Source organism: Dermatophagoides pteronyssinus, unplaced genomic scaffold (assembly GCF_027571235.1).
Source record: "Dermatophagoides pteronyssinus isolate colony J.1.1.1.1 unplaced genomic scaffold, Derpt_VIB-CSIC_2022.12 sq0010, whole genome shotgun sequence".
NCBI lineage: Eukaryota > Metazoa > Arthropoda > Arachnida > Sarcoptiformes > Pyroglyphidae > Dermatophagoides > Dermatophagoides pteronyssinus.
The window spans coordinates 1156961-1169522 of NW_027461534.1; the positions used below are offsets into that span (position 1 = coordinate 1156961).

The window sequence follows — 12562 nt, forward strand, 5'->3', positions numbered from 1 at the left end:
ATCAACCGTATCTCTATTAAACAACAACAACAACAAGTTCCAAGGAGTTGAAAAATATTGAATTGAATAGAAAAAGAAAGAAAGAAAAATCCTATGATCAATAAGTAAAGAGAGAAACTTGAAATTTTTTCTTTGTTGTTGTTGAATGTTCAATTTCATCATTGAATTTTTGTTGTTGTCAGTAATATTCATCTGCTACTACGCAACTATCCAAATTTTTTTTTTTTGTTGTTGTTGATAAATTTGATGTTGAATATATAAATCTATATAATAATTTTTTTTTCAGATTTATAAATTCGTCTTCTGTTTTCATTCAACAAAAAACAACAACAACAACAAATTTCATGTCTCTCAATGTGTGTGTGTATGTTTGTGCGTTATATTTCAATACCAAACCAACACTATAGCCAAAAGTATATTGTGGATCCTGTTTTCATCTTTCTCTTTTAATTTTGCTATCAGTGTTTTGATATTTTCCATCTGACTATACCATTATATAGATAAATAATTTGTGTATAGCTGAATATAGCAAAACAAAACAAAACAAAAACATAGGCTAAATTCGTTATCGTCTTCTTCTTCTTCGTCGTCTTCGTCGTCGTTGTTGTTGTTGTTATTATTATTGTTGTTGTCATTTTGTTTTGATGATTGAAATGAACTTAACTTTCTTGTGATGAAATGACTTAATGAATACTTTGAATCAAAGAAAACAACAAATGAAAACAAAGTGAAATAACAACAAAAATAAACATACAAATTTTAACGAATTTACTTTTAATTTGGTTTTTTTTACTGGTTTGTTTTGTTTCGGAGAATTAAACAACATTGAAATTATCATCAAATTGATGTTGTTTTTTGAAAAAATAACCATTAAATTTCGACAATAAACATCATCATCATTATCATTTGGAATTGTTGAATTTTTCTACGTCGTTTGTTCATTTGTACGTGTAATTCTTTCCGTAGTTTTTGTTTGTCTGTTTGGTTTGGTTTGATTTGACGGATGTCAAATGTTTGTCAATGTAATAATCGATCGATTCTATTGCATAAAAGAAAACCACATAAATTGATTCATTGGAAATTTATTGATTTGCAAATTAAAACATCAAGTAAATCACGTAAAGAATTGTTGATGAAACTAAAGTAGAAAAAGAACATCATCAACTTGTCAATTGAATTTTAAAATTTGAACTGTCAAATTACATAATTCATAATTTTTAACCCCTTCAAGGTATGTTTATTTATTTGATTTTTTTCAAAAAACCACTTTGTTTCGATTAAATCCACGATAACCTTTTGACCTTTTTTTCCTGTACAAATAAATTTCCTATGTCATCGATGATGATGATGATCAAATTTGAAACCGTGTTTGATTGTGGTGGAGAAAATTTTTTTTCGAAATTTCCAGATTAAAATTTCGATCATCTCTCTTCATGTGAATTTGATGATTTTGTCTGTTTCAATTTATTTTCTCTAATTAAATTTTAATTTAAAAAAATTTCTCTTCGAAAAATAATCTAATGAAACTTAATACGAAAATCCACAAAACAGATTCTTTCAGATTCTGATTGAATTTGATTTGTCTTCAGAATTTTTGATGTAATAATTTTCAGATTTCATTTTATTATACGTGTGTGCAATGTTTATCAACTATAGAAACAAAACAAAAAAAAAAAAAAAACAGAAACAAAAACTCAATTTTCGATGGACGTCATTTCTTTTTCAATTTTCATTTCTGTAACACTAACTAACAACAACATACAATGGATAGAACACATGGTGGTGATAGTGGTTGGCTTGATTTTGGTCGATCTCCCTGACAACAATGATTTCAGGTGAATCGAAAAAAAATATTCAGAATTAATAGGAAGAAAAGAATGAAATATTTTATTTCAAAGATTTCATTCATTCATTTTCATTCATTTTGTCATATAATCTGGTTCTTTTATTATTAATCAAAAAATAAAAGAAGAAAATGATGAAAATATTTTCGGTAAAAATATTTCCTGGGAAATTTTCATTTTTCGACATTTCATTTTTCATTTTGTGTGAAAGAATAAACGAAAGAAATGAACTAAAAAATTCCCTGTTATTATTCAGTTGAAATTTTTGAAATTAAAAATAGGAAATTCAATACTTTATTCTTGCCCTCCCATCTATAACAAAAATACTTTCCATTTTCCTAGAAAATGCCTGTCACTAAACGAACGTCATCATCATCATCATCATTAACATTATCGAAAACAATTAATCAACACCATATGATTCAATGATAATGATGATGATGGTGATGCTTTTATCTGAGATAATTTTCGTTACCAATGACGATCTCGAAATTATCATTGAAAAAAAATGACCATCTGGCCATCAAATAACTTTTTCTCTTTCTCTCTCTCTAACTTTACGTAATGCATTTGTTACGTTTTATTTAAAAAAAAAAAATTTTATTATCAAAAACGGATGTACGTTTGAGCTTCAAATGATGAATGAAACAAACGATAACAAACTGTAATAATAAAACTAAATGTCATTTATTTCCCCTCGTTTTATTTCTTGATTTTGCATCTGCAAAAAAACCCTTAAAAGAAATCGAAAGCAGACAATTTATTGTCGTTACAAAGGTCTTTATTATATTTGAAAAAAAAACTGAAAATGGTAATGAGAAAAACAGCTTTTTAGAAACTTTCAATGATGTTCTACAGTTGACCATTCTTCAAAGATTTAGTTGAATGGTCAAATAAGAAAAAAAAGCATCGTAAATTAAAACTTGGGCCACACATACACACACACAGAAACTACCCTTTCATACACCTGCCAACAACAGATAAAAAAAAAGATGCAAAAATATTTCCATGAGAAAGTTTGAGGAAAAAGAAAATCTCTTTTTAATGACTTTTTTTCGGGTTTTGTTTTATGAATTTCTCTCTATAGAAATAAGATCTAGAATAATAATTTGAATATTTTCAAAACAGGAAAAAAAATATTCATTAGTAATGGATTTTTATCATAATAAAAATTGTTATTTTTCACATTACAATTGTCATTACACAGCATGGCACATACACGATACATGTTTTTAATTTTATTTTAAACAAAACAAAACCAAAAAAAAACCGATGATAATTTCAAAATCAAAATTTAACCACTATATGGATTATTTTTTTTTAATCATCATCATCATCATCATATGATAATGATGATGATCACATTGTTTTTGTTATTATTATTTTTTCCATTTATTACTATCATCAACATTTTTAAAAATGTTGTTCAACTCTTTTTTCTTGTTGTTGTTATTGATGTTATTTTTGGTTTTTCAAATGTTTTCCATACTTAGAAGAAGAAGAAGAAGAAAAAAAATGTACAACGGAAATATTTTTCCAATCTGAATTCCAATTCAATATAATCAAAATATGATCGAAATATGTGAAATACGCATCCGATTTCTATTCGGTTGATGCCCACAAAAAACAAAAACAAAAACATTAACACTTTCTTGCTGTGTGTGTATATTATTTATGTAGATTTTCTTTCGAAATGATTATTTCATCATTCTATTTTGATTATAAGATGTTTTCATTTGTTGTTGTTGTTGTTGTTATTGGTTTGTTTGTTTATCTGTTTGATATGTGGTTATTATGGTAAAAGATTATCACCATAAAAATACTGATTATTATGATTTGTTAAATATTATCATCGAAAACATATCAAACTTTTTTTTCCTTTTAGCAAAATCATAAATGTTTTCTTTATGTTGCTATTCCATTGGTTACTTGGTGCTATTTACAATGACAACAACAACAAAACAATTGCATGTGAAAACCCAAAACAGAATTCTCTCTTTAGCTCTCAAGTTGATTCGATTTTATTAATCCAAATTGTTTTGTTTAGTTTTTTATTTGCTTATTTATTTATTTATTTATCAGTAACAAAATAAAAACAAAATTAATCTGGAAAATAAATTTTCTGTTCCAATTTTCCAATAAATCATCCAAACAACAATCCAAATATATGGATTTCTCAGAATATAAAAGATGAAAACATTTCTTTTTGATCTGATCAATCTAGTATTTTTGTGTTAATTATTCCATTTTGAATCTTTTAAAATACTTTTTTTATTAATTTGATTTGTAATTTTAAATTTTGTTTGTTTTCTTTATCTTACACAATCAGTGATTGGACATCATCGTTATTTGTTGTTGGAAAAAAACTCCGGATTTCTGTTTTCTATTGTGTACGTGTATGTTTTTTTTTGTGAAAATAAACTTTAATCAATAGATGTTTATGATGACAATGATGATGATTCTTCAATTTGATCCATCATTATTCAATATAAAATTGTGGCCATTATTTTATGATGATAAAATTTTATCATTAATAATGACAAATGAAAAAAGATAGTTAATGATTTGATTTGTTTGATTATCATTTAACAACGAGATAAATAAAGGAAATCCAAAGTTTTAAATCAATCAGAAAAAAGAACGAAAAAAAAATCGATTATCAATGAATCATAATGAAAATTTAAATAATTCAATACAACGACATCGACAACAACAACAACAATCAATGACGGAAAATATTAATAATAATCAATATCAACAACAACAACAACAACAATTAATGAAAAAAATGAAAACATTTCAGGCATATTTGGAACCAAACTGCCATCGTACATATAGCTGTGTACATTGTCGTGCTCATCTTGCCAATCATGATGAACTTATATCTAAGGTAAATTTTCAATTTTGAATCGAAAATTCTTAATTCCTAATTATATCAATTTTTTTCAGTCATTTCAAGGTAGCCAAGGTCGAGCATATCTATTCAATTCAGTGTATGTATTCGTTTGTTTGTTTTTTTTTACTTTTAATTGAATTAAATTTTTCTTCCTTTTTTTAATAATAAAGTGTCAATGTACAATGTGGTATAGCTGAAGAACGTATATTACTTACCGGTTTACATGCCGTTGCTGATATCTATTGTGAATGTTGTAAAACAACACTTGGTTGGAAATATGTAAGTTTCTTTAAAAGGGGAATGAAATTTTCATTTCAAAATTGATAAACAAAAACCTATCTAGAATTTGTTCCAATTGAAAATTTTTCTGTATCAAATTTTAACATTATTAAAAATGATTGATTGATATGATGAGCCAAAAAAGAAAAGAAATTTCATAGGACAAGCCTTGTTTTTTCTCGAAAAAAATAAGATTATTATTATCATCATCATCAAAGATGTGTGTCTTTTTTTCCAGTTAAATTCAATTTGTTTGTTTGTTTGTCTTCAGAATGAATGGAAATGTATAATTGATGAAAAGAAAGAAAGAAAGAGAAAACTAAAATGAAATTTCACATGACATCTGCTTAATAACAAAAAGATTATCAAATTTTGTTGTTGTTGTTGTTGGATATTTCATCATCATCATCATCCTATATAATCATGATTGTCATAGAAAAATAAACGTGCGCACATACACACACACCTTTTCATTAGATTGATTGTGATGCTCTTTGATTCATCAAAAAATAATAATAATAATCATCATCATCAGAATTGTACAATGATTATTCCTTGATATTGATGGTGTTGATTTATTATAATACAAAAACGAAACGAACAAACAAAATTACATTATGATGTAATGTTGTTTTTCTCTTCCATTTTTTTTGAGTGTATCAAAGATAGGAGAAAAATCTTTTTTTTTTTTTTTTTTGAGAATGATTTTATTGAATAAATAATTTTTTTCCATTTTCCCAATTTGTTTGTTGTTGAAATCAGATACAAATAATAATATAGAGGCTAAACGAATTGAAGAATAGATGAATTTTTTTGTTGTTGATGTTTGTTCAAACAAACAGCGAGAAAAAAACATCAACCATAATCAAGTTCGATGAACGACATTGAGAAACATTTAGAATCCTGACACATCTTGAGCGCATGTTTTTTTTTCTATTCTCATTTGGATTTTGGTACCCGATTTTTTTTCGGATTCTGGTTCATAGAAAACTTTTCGGTTCACATGATCAATACATTTGGTAAATTGAATTTTCTTTTTTCTTTTTTTTTGTCTTGTTATCATACCATATTGCATCATGGTTAGCAACAAAGTTTCAGATTCAAATTGATTTCCCAATTGCTACACTGCAGTATCCATAAATTATTATCATCATTAATGGCCCCTGGATACAAAAATAGATTTTTCTACATATATTTTTTTTCAATTAGTATTTATGTTATATTTTTTTTGTGGATAAGATTTTCCTTGGAAGACTTTGTATATCTTTTTTTTCACTTTAATATATCTTACATAATCAATTAATTCTTGGTGAAAATTGGAATTAATTTTATTCAAAGAATATTTCCAAAAAAATAAACATCGCATTAAACCATTGATCAACCACCTAGATTACAGGAGAAAATCCTACAAAAATTTACATTCATTCTTTTATTTTCTGTTTTTTAACCCTATTTCAATGAGTTGATCATATGATTTTTATTTGTTGATAATAATTTTGTTTGATTCAAATCAACATCATATCAATCACAAATCGATTGATGAATTGAATTTGGGTTATTTATTTATTTTTTCCTGGGCAAACAGCAAATAATATGATTTTTTTCAAGTATTTGTATGAGAACCAGAAAAAACACATTTTTGATCAATCAATGATCGAGTTATATTGGGAACACAAACAAATCAATCCATAGTCCAAATGAATTGAATTGAATTGAATGAGAATAAATAAAAGTCAAGTGTTAAGCAAAGAGAAAATTAACTTTTAGCAAGAAAAACTAGGTCAATTTGATTTTGTTTTCCTCAGAAAATTTGTTAGATTTACCAGATTTTTTGTTTTTTTTTCAATAACGATTTTTTTCTCAATGTTTATACAATCATGGATCCCTCCAATGAATATTCTTTTCATAATGAATCGAAATGAAATTGATTTGCTTTTAGTTTTTTGTTTGCTTTTTGATCAGGTGATAATGATTTATAGCTAAATTTTTGTTATTTATTAATCAAATGTATGTTTCTGATGAATTATTTATTCATTTTGTTTGTTTATTTGCTTGTTTATAACGATCATTTATATGTTGATCATATGATTATCATTATCGTTAATAATGTTGATCATAGCAAACAAAACAAAAATCATAATCAATTAGTTGTTGGATTGTGGTTATTGTTGTCGTTGTTTAATGTTACTGTTATGGCGCCTTTTTTTCTATAGATTAAGCGCGATTTATAGTGATTTATTTTGTCAAATCGGTATAGAATTATGTCGTAATGTTGTTGTTATGATTTTCAACAAAAAAAAACATTTCAAGAACAAATCAGAAATATCGATATGATGAAATGTTTTGAGAGAAAAAATAAAAGGAAATCAGTTTTTCAAATTCATTAACAAAACTGATTGCTTTGTGTGTATTTTTGACTACTGTATGTGAAAATACAGAGATTCATTTGCAGATTTTTTTTTCTCGTTACACTATACTAAACATTTTAATTACTATTTCGGTGAATAACCGAGAAAAAGAAAAAGAATCTTTATTCATTTGTTTTCAAATGTTCATTGAACTATGTATACATAGGTTGCTAACATTTGTTTCTTTTCTATTCTGTGATATCAGAAAATCATAAAAATCTGAAAATAAAATCCATGTCTTTTATGACTAGCAACTGAAAACAAATCATTTTCTTTCATTTTCATTTTATTTTTATTTTTTTTGAAATGGCTATTCACCTTGTAGTGGTTGTTGTTGTTGTGTCACCAATAGCCACAAAAATTTTGATGATCATGGTTGCTTCAAGAATATTAACACACACAAGCAAACACTTATAAGAGAATAAAACAGGGTGAATGATCCTCGATCATGTCATATCATCATTATATAATCATCATTATCTTTTCCCACCCCCACACATGTTAACACCAGCATTTCTTTCTCTTGTCATTCTTTTTTTCCCAAGACCAGTTTCGATATCTGTTTTTTCTGAACTTGAATTTTTTTTGTTTGAGTATTATGAAACCAATCATTTTTCATTTGGCAATAATAAGTGTTGTAGGTAGGTGTGTCCATCATATTAGAATTTATTTGTTTGAAATTTTGTTTTTCAAACAATTCAAAAGTTCGCAACATCCTAAGTATCTATTTTTAATATATTCATTTAATGCGCATAAACATTTCTGAAAAAAAATATTAAGGGGTTATATAATACAAAAAATTTGATGATAATAGTGGTAGTGGTTAACTTATCATCATCATCATAAAGAATTATATATAGAAAGATTCACACACACACACCGACACTTAGCATCATCAGTACGACGACCTCATTCATACTTATGATGATGATGATGATTGATAAATTCTGGAATTTTCGTTTTTCTTTCCAACAGTTTAAACTTATGATGGTTGGTTGGTTTTTTTCTGTTGATAATGGTTATGGTTTTTTTTCTGGTTGGGCGCCATTGAACTAAACTAACCCGTCAACAAAACAATGACAAGATTTTTCTTCTTTTTTTTGCTTTCTCGTTTCGGTTGGTTGTTAATGACCGATAAGATTCAATTCAATTCACCTGTAGTGTAGGTTTAGTTGATTTTTTTCCTGGTAAAATTGTTTTTTTTTCGCAAATGATTAATTATATGGGTCATTTCAAACAAACAAAAAAAGTTGTGTATTGTAAGATTGATTAATTGATTGATTGGTCATTGTTAATTGAATTCAATTTATACATATTGATAGATTACAATGGTGAATTGATTGAAAAAACAATTAATTTTCTATGTTTTTATTGTTACGAATTTAATGTAACGAATTGACGAAAAAAAAACGGATTTTCATTTCTATTGGCTCCTGCTGCTCCTGTTGTTGCTTCGAATTCCTATTGTCATCAGCAGCAATGATAAATATTAATCATTAAATTCATCCAAAAATCCAGGAAGTTTTTTTCTAGACCCAGATACGTATTTTTGTTATCAGTTCAACAACAGCAAAATAATCATCCCGAAATCCAAATATAATTCTAGATTGGTAGTTTTTTTTTGTTCGGTCATCCATTATCTCAATCAATGGACAAAAAAAAAGCTAAATAATCAATAAAAAGAAAACAATGAAAAAAGATTCGAATTTTTTTTTTCATTTCCACTAAAAACGTTTTTTTTGTTTGTCAAACATATTTATATCATTTTACAGTAAGAAAAAAAAGATTTCAGATTGTTTAAGACGTTTTTTTTATCATCAGCATCATTTTTCTTATGAAATTCGACTATTTTAACTTTGTATCATTGTTTCCTTTGGTGTGTAGGATGATGACATATAATAATGATCATTTTTTCTTTTCCCTATTTTTTTTTATTTATTATTCGTGTAGGTTATTTCTCTTCCTGAATTGTTTCGGTTTTTCTTCTTTGCTTTTTCATGTGTTTGTTGTATGATAATAATGATGAATAATGATAAAATCGAACAACAATCATAAATTTTGTTTTGTTTATGGTTTATAGATAAATCAAACTGTTTTTCGATAGATTTTTTTTCCCAAATGAAAAATGAAAATAAAATTGGGTTTACAATCAAACAAAAAAAAATCAATCGATTATATAAATTAAATACCGTGGTAAAATGAATGAAAAGCTAATTTTTTTTATTTCGTAAGTCTAAATCGATTGTGAAACAAAATTATTAATTTATCATCATTATCGTTTATGATGATGATGATGATGATGATAGAAATGAAGAGTTATTTTGAATCATAATGATCCACATTGATAATGATGATGATAACCTCGTTAATTTGATTTCATTTTTTCTGTTCGCTCTCTCCCACATTTGGTTTTTCGGTCATTTCGTGGGCGAAAGCAATTGTGTGTGTATTATTCATTTGTAATAATTATTTATTTCCATTCAAATTCATTTATTTTTTATTTTTTTGTTGATAAAAGTTTTCATTTTCTAATCGTTTGTATTTTTTTTCTATTCATCATCATAATCTAGGAACATGCATTTGAATCAAGTCAAAAATATAAAGAAGGCAAATATATAATCGAATTGGCACATATGATTAAAGAAAATGGTTGGGAAGAAGAAAATTCTGGTCATAATATAATGATGAATGATTATAATAATCATCATAATCAAAATTATCAACAAAAATCATATTTTAATAATAATAATAATCATCATCATCAATATTATCATCAAAATAATCAGGAGCAAAAAAACGGTCATCTTAATGGTGATGGATCATCATCATCGTCAACAACATCATCAACAACATCATCATCATCGAATGGGTGTGGTAGTAATGTTGATGATAATGTTGGCGTTGGTGTTGGAAGTAGCCTATCAGCAGCCATTGCAGCAGCAATACCAGGCAGTAGTAATAGTCCATCACATGGTATTCTTGCTGCAAGTAATAATCTGGAAAAAAGACGATGACATTCAATTAATGATAATGATGATGATTTGAATTATTCGGAATGATGATCACAATTTTGGAAATTGATTGAAAACAAAACTATGCAATGATAATCAATATTGACCATGTTTTTTATGCCATGTTAATTATCATCATCCTTTTTTTTTTGGTTGTTTCTCTTTCTCTTTCTCTCTCATTTTTCTGGTTTCATCTCACTTTATATATCTAACCATACACCGGAAACACACCTACATTTTGCCTAATGTCTTTCGTGTTATCACCCATTATTATTATCATCATCATCATCATTCAATACAAATGTCCTTTGTATGTAGAAGGAATACATTCGCTTTTTTTGATTATCATTAATTCGAAATTCAACTTAACCTTTATGACAATGGAAAAATGAAAATTTAAATATGAAAGCAAAGAAATAACATATAAAAAAAATGAAATTTCTTTCAACAATTCGAACAAAGTTGATGAACTTGTCGATTTTTTTGTTTGTTGAAACGTAACTTGATCGTATTTATATCAATGAATGATTATTGTAAAACGATCATCAAGATATTTTCCATTTAATAATGATCTAATGATGATGATAATTTTTTCCCCATAATGATCACATGTAAAAAAAAGTAAAGAAAACAAAAATCACATATACACACAACCATTTTGGACAAACATTAAATCATTGGAATTGATTTTGTAAATTTTTTTCCAAAAATTTCATCACATACACATACAAACACACGTCTACAGCCTATATTGAATGGTTTTGGATGAATCCAAATACTGGTCAAAAATCCCTGGTCAAATTATTTACACAGAAAAAAATTTCATAATAAATAAAAATCATGAATAAATGAATGATTCAAGGTAAATAAAAATTTGATTAAATTTTTTCAATTTAAATTCTTATTTATGTTTATAGGATTCAATTTCTGTTGTATTGTGCCACCCTTAATAATTCATTCGTTTTTTTTTTTCGTTGTTGTTGTTGTTGTTGTTAATCATAATATTTGGTTGTAACCTAATTTTTGGAATGAAGAGAAATTTCCGATCAATATATCTATATTCTGAAACATTCAAACAAACACACACACACACATTCGATATTTGCCCTTGCAACATTTTGATTGTGTTTCTACGTAAGTATTTTTTTTCGCATTTTTTTCCTGAATTAATTTTCATTTTTTCTTTTTCTTCCAAATAGATAAACAATACAAAAAAAACTAATTATCGATCTCATTGATTTTTTCTGGCCATTATTGATGATATAATCGATTTATAAAATGGATCTGAATTTCATATTATCCTTTTATTTTTTTGGGCTAAAGTAGTGATCCCCGTTTGATAATATAAAAATAAATTCAATCATAAATCAGAAGGGATAAATTATTGTAAATATCTTTCATCTAATACATATTTCTTCATTTATTATAATGGTTCAACCAGGAAAAAAAACAAGAAAAATTCTGCTGTAGAAAAAAAATAGCTTGATAAATTCAAGACCAGAACATACGTTTTACATTCTGAAATTATTATTATCATCATCATGTAATCATTATGTCAACAAAATAAATCTGTACACAAAGAATCTCATCGATAAACATACATACATTTTTGTTTTTTGTTCTTTCTTTTTTTTTTAATTATAATAATTATTTACATTGTTTTTGTTTTTGATTATCACAATGAAAACACATTGAAAACAATTCATTCAACAATCCATACAATATAATTCTGATCATTGAAATTGCAATGATAAAAATTATAAAATTATTGTGATAATACGACATGCACACACACATACATACACATTTTCATATGCAAAAAAAAACATTACATAAAAATCAAATGATAATGACCATCAATAAAAAAAATTTTTTTTGATTGATTGATCCAATCTTATTGCAAATGATGATGAAACATAATTTACCATTCATATAACACTTACACAAACGGATTGACATAAAGAATTGAAAATAAAATTTCGAATTATCAATCATCATAATGATGACGAATAGTGAAAGAATTATTGTCTTTGTCGAATGATTTTCGAACATTCATTGTAATATTTTACTTATTGGGGATTTTTTTTTTTTTTTGAATTGAAATTATCATTTGCTCCATCTGTG

General features: G+C 26.1%; 1 protein-coding gene across 2 annotated transcripts; it reads left to right on the forward strand.

Annotated features, from left to right (window-relative positions):
- The first annotated feature begins 568 nt into the window (after positions 1-568).
- Positions 569-12459, forward strand: Ypel (Yippee-like). Of its 2 annotated transcripts, none has more exons than XM_075821400.1 (7): positions 569-1231; positions 4174-4734; positions 4794-4837; positions 4911-5019; positions 9998-11300; positions 11356-11572; positions 11638-12459. In XM_075821400.1, exons 2-5 carry the CDS (start codon positions 4507-4509, stop codon positions 10439-10441), a joined length of 825 nt encoding a protein of 274 aa, XP_075677515.1. In that variant the 5' UTR covers positions 569-1231; positions 4174-4506; the 3' UTR covers positions 10442-11300; positions 11356-11572; positions 11638-12459. The 2 variants fall into 2 exon arrangements, with proteins under 2 accessions (XP_075677515.1, XP_075677516.1); XM_075821401.1 differs by having other exon boundaries at positions 11473-11572.
- The last annotated feature ends 103 nt before the right edge of the window (positions 12460-12562 follow it).

Coding starts and splice junctions, on each gene's coding strand:
- Ypel (XM_075821400.1), top strand. CDS start 4,507: ATGAATCATAATGAAAATTTAAATAATTCAATACAACGACATCGACAA. Junction 4,838..4,910: donor GCATATCTATTCAATTCAGT/GTATGTATTCGT, acceptor TTAATAATAAAG/TGTCAATGTACAATGTGGTA. Junction 5,020..9,997: donor CAACACTTGGTTGGAAATAT/GTAAGTTTCTTT, acceptor ATCATAATCTAG/GAACATGCATTTGAATCAAG.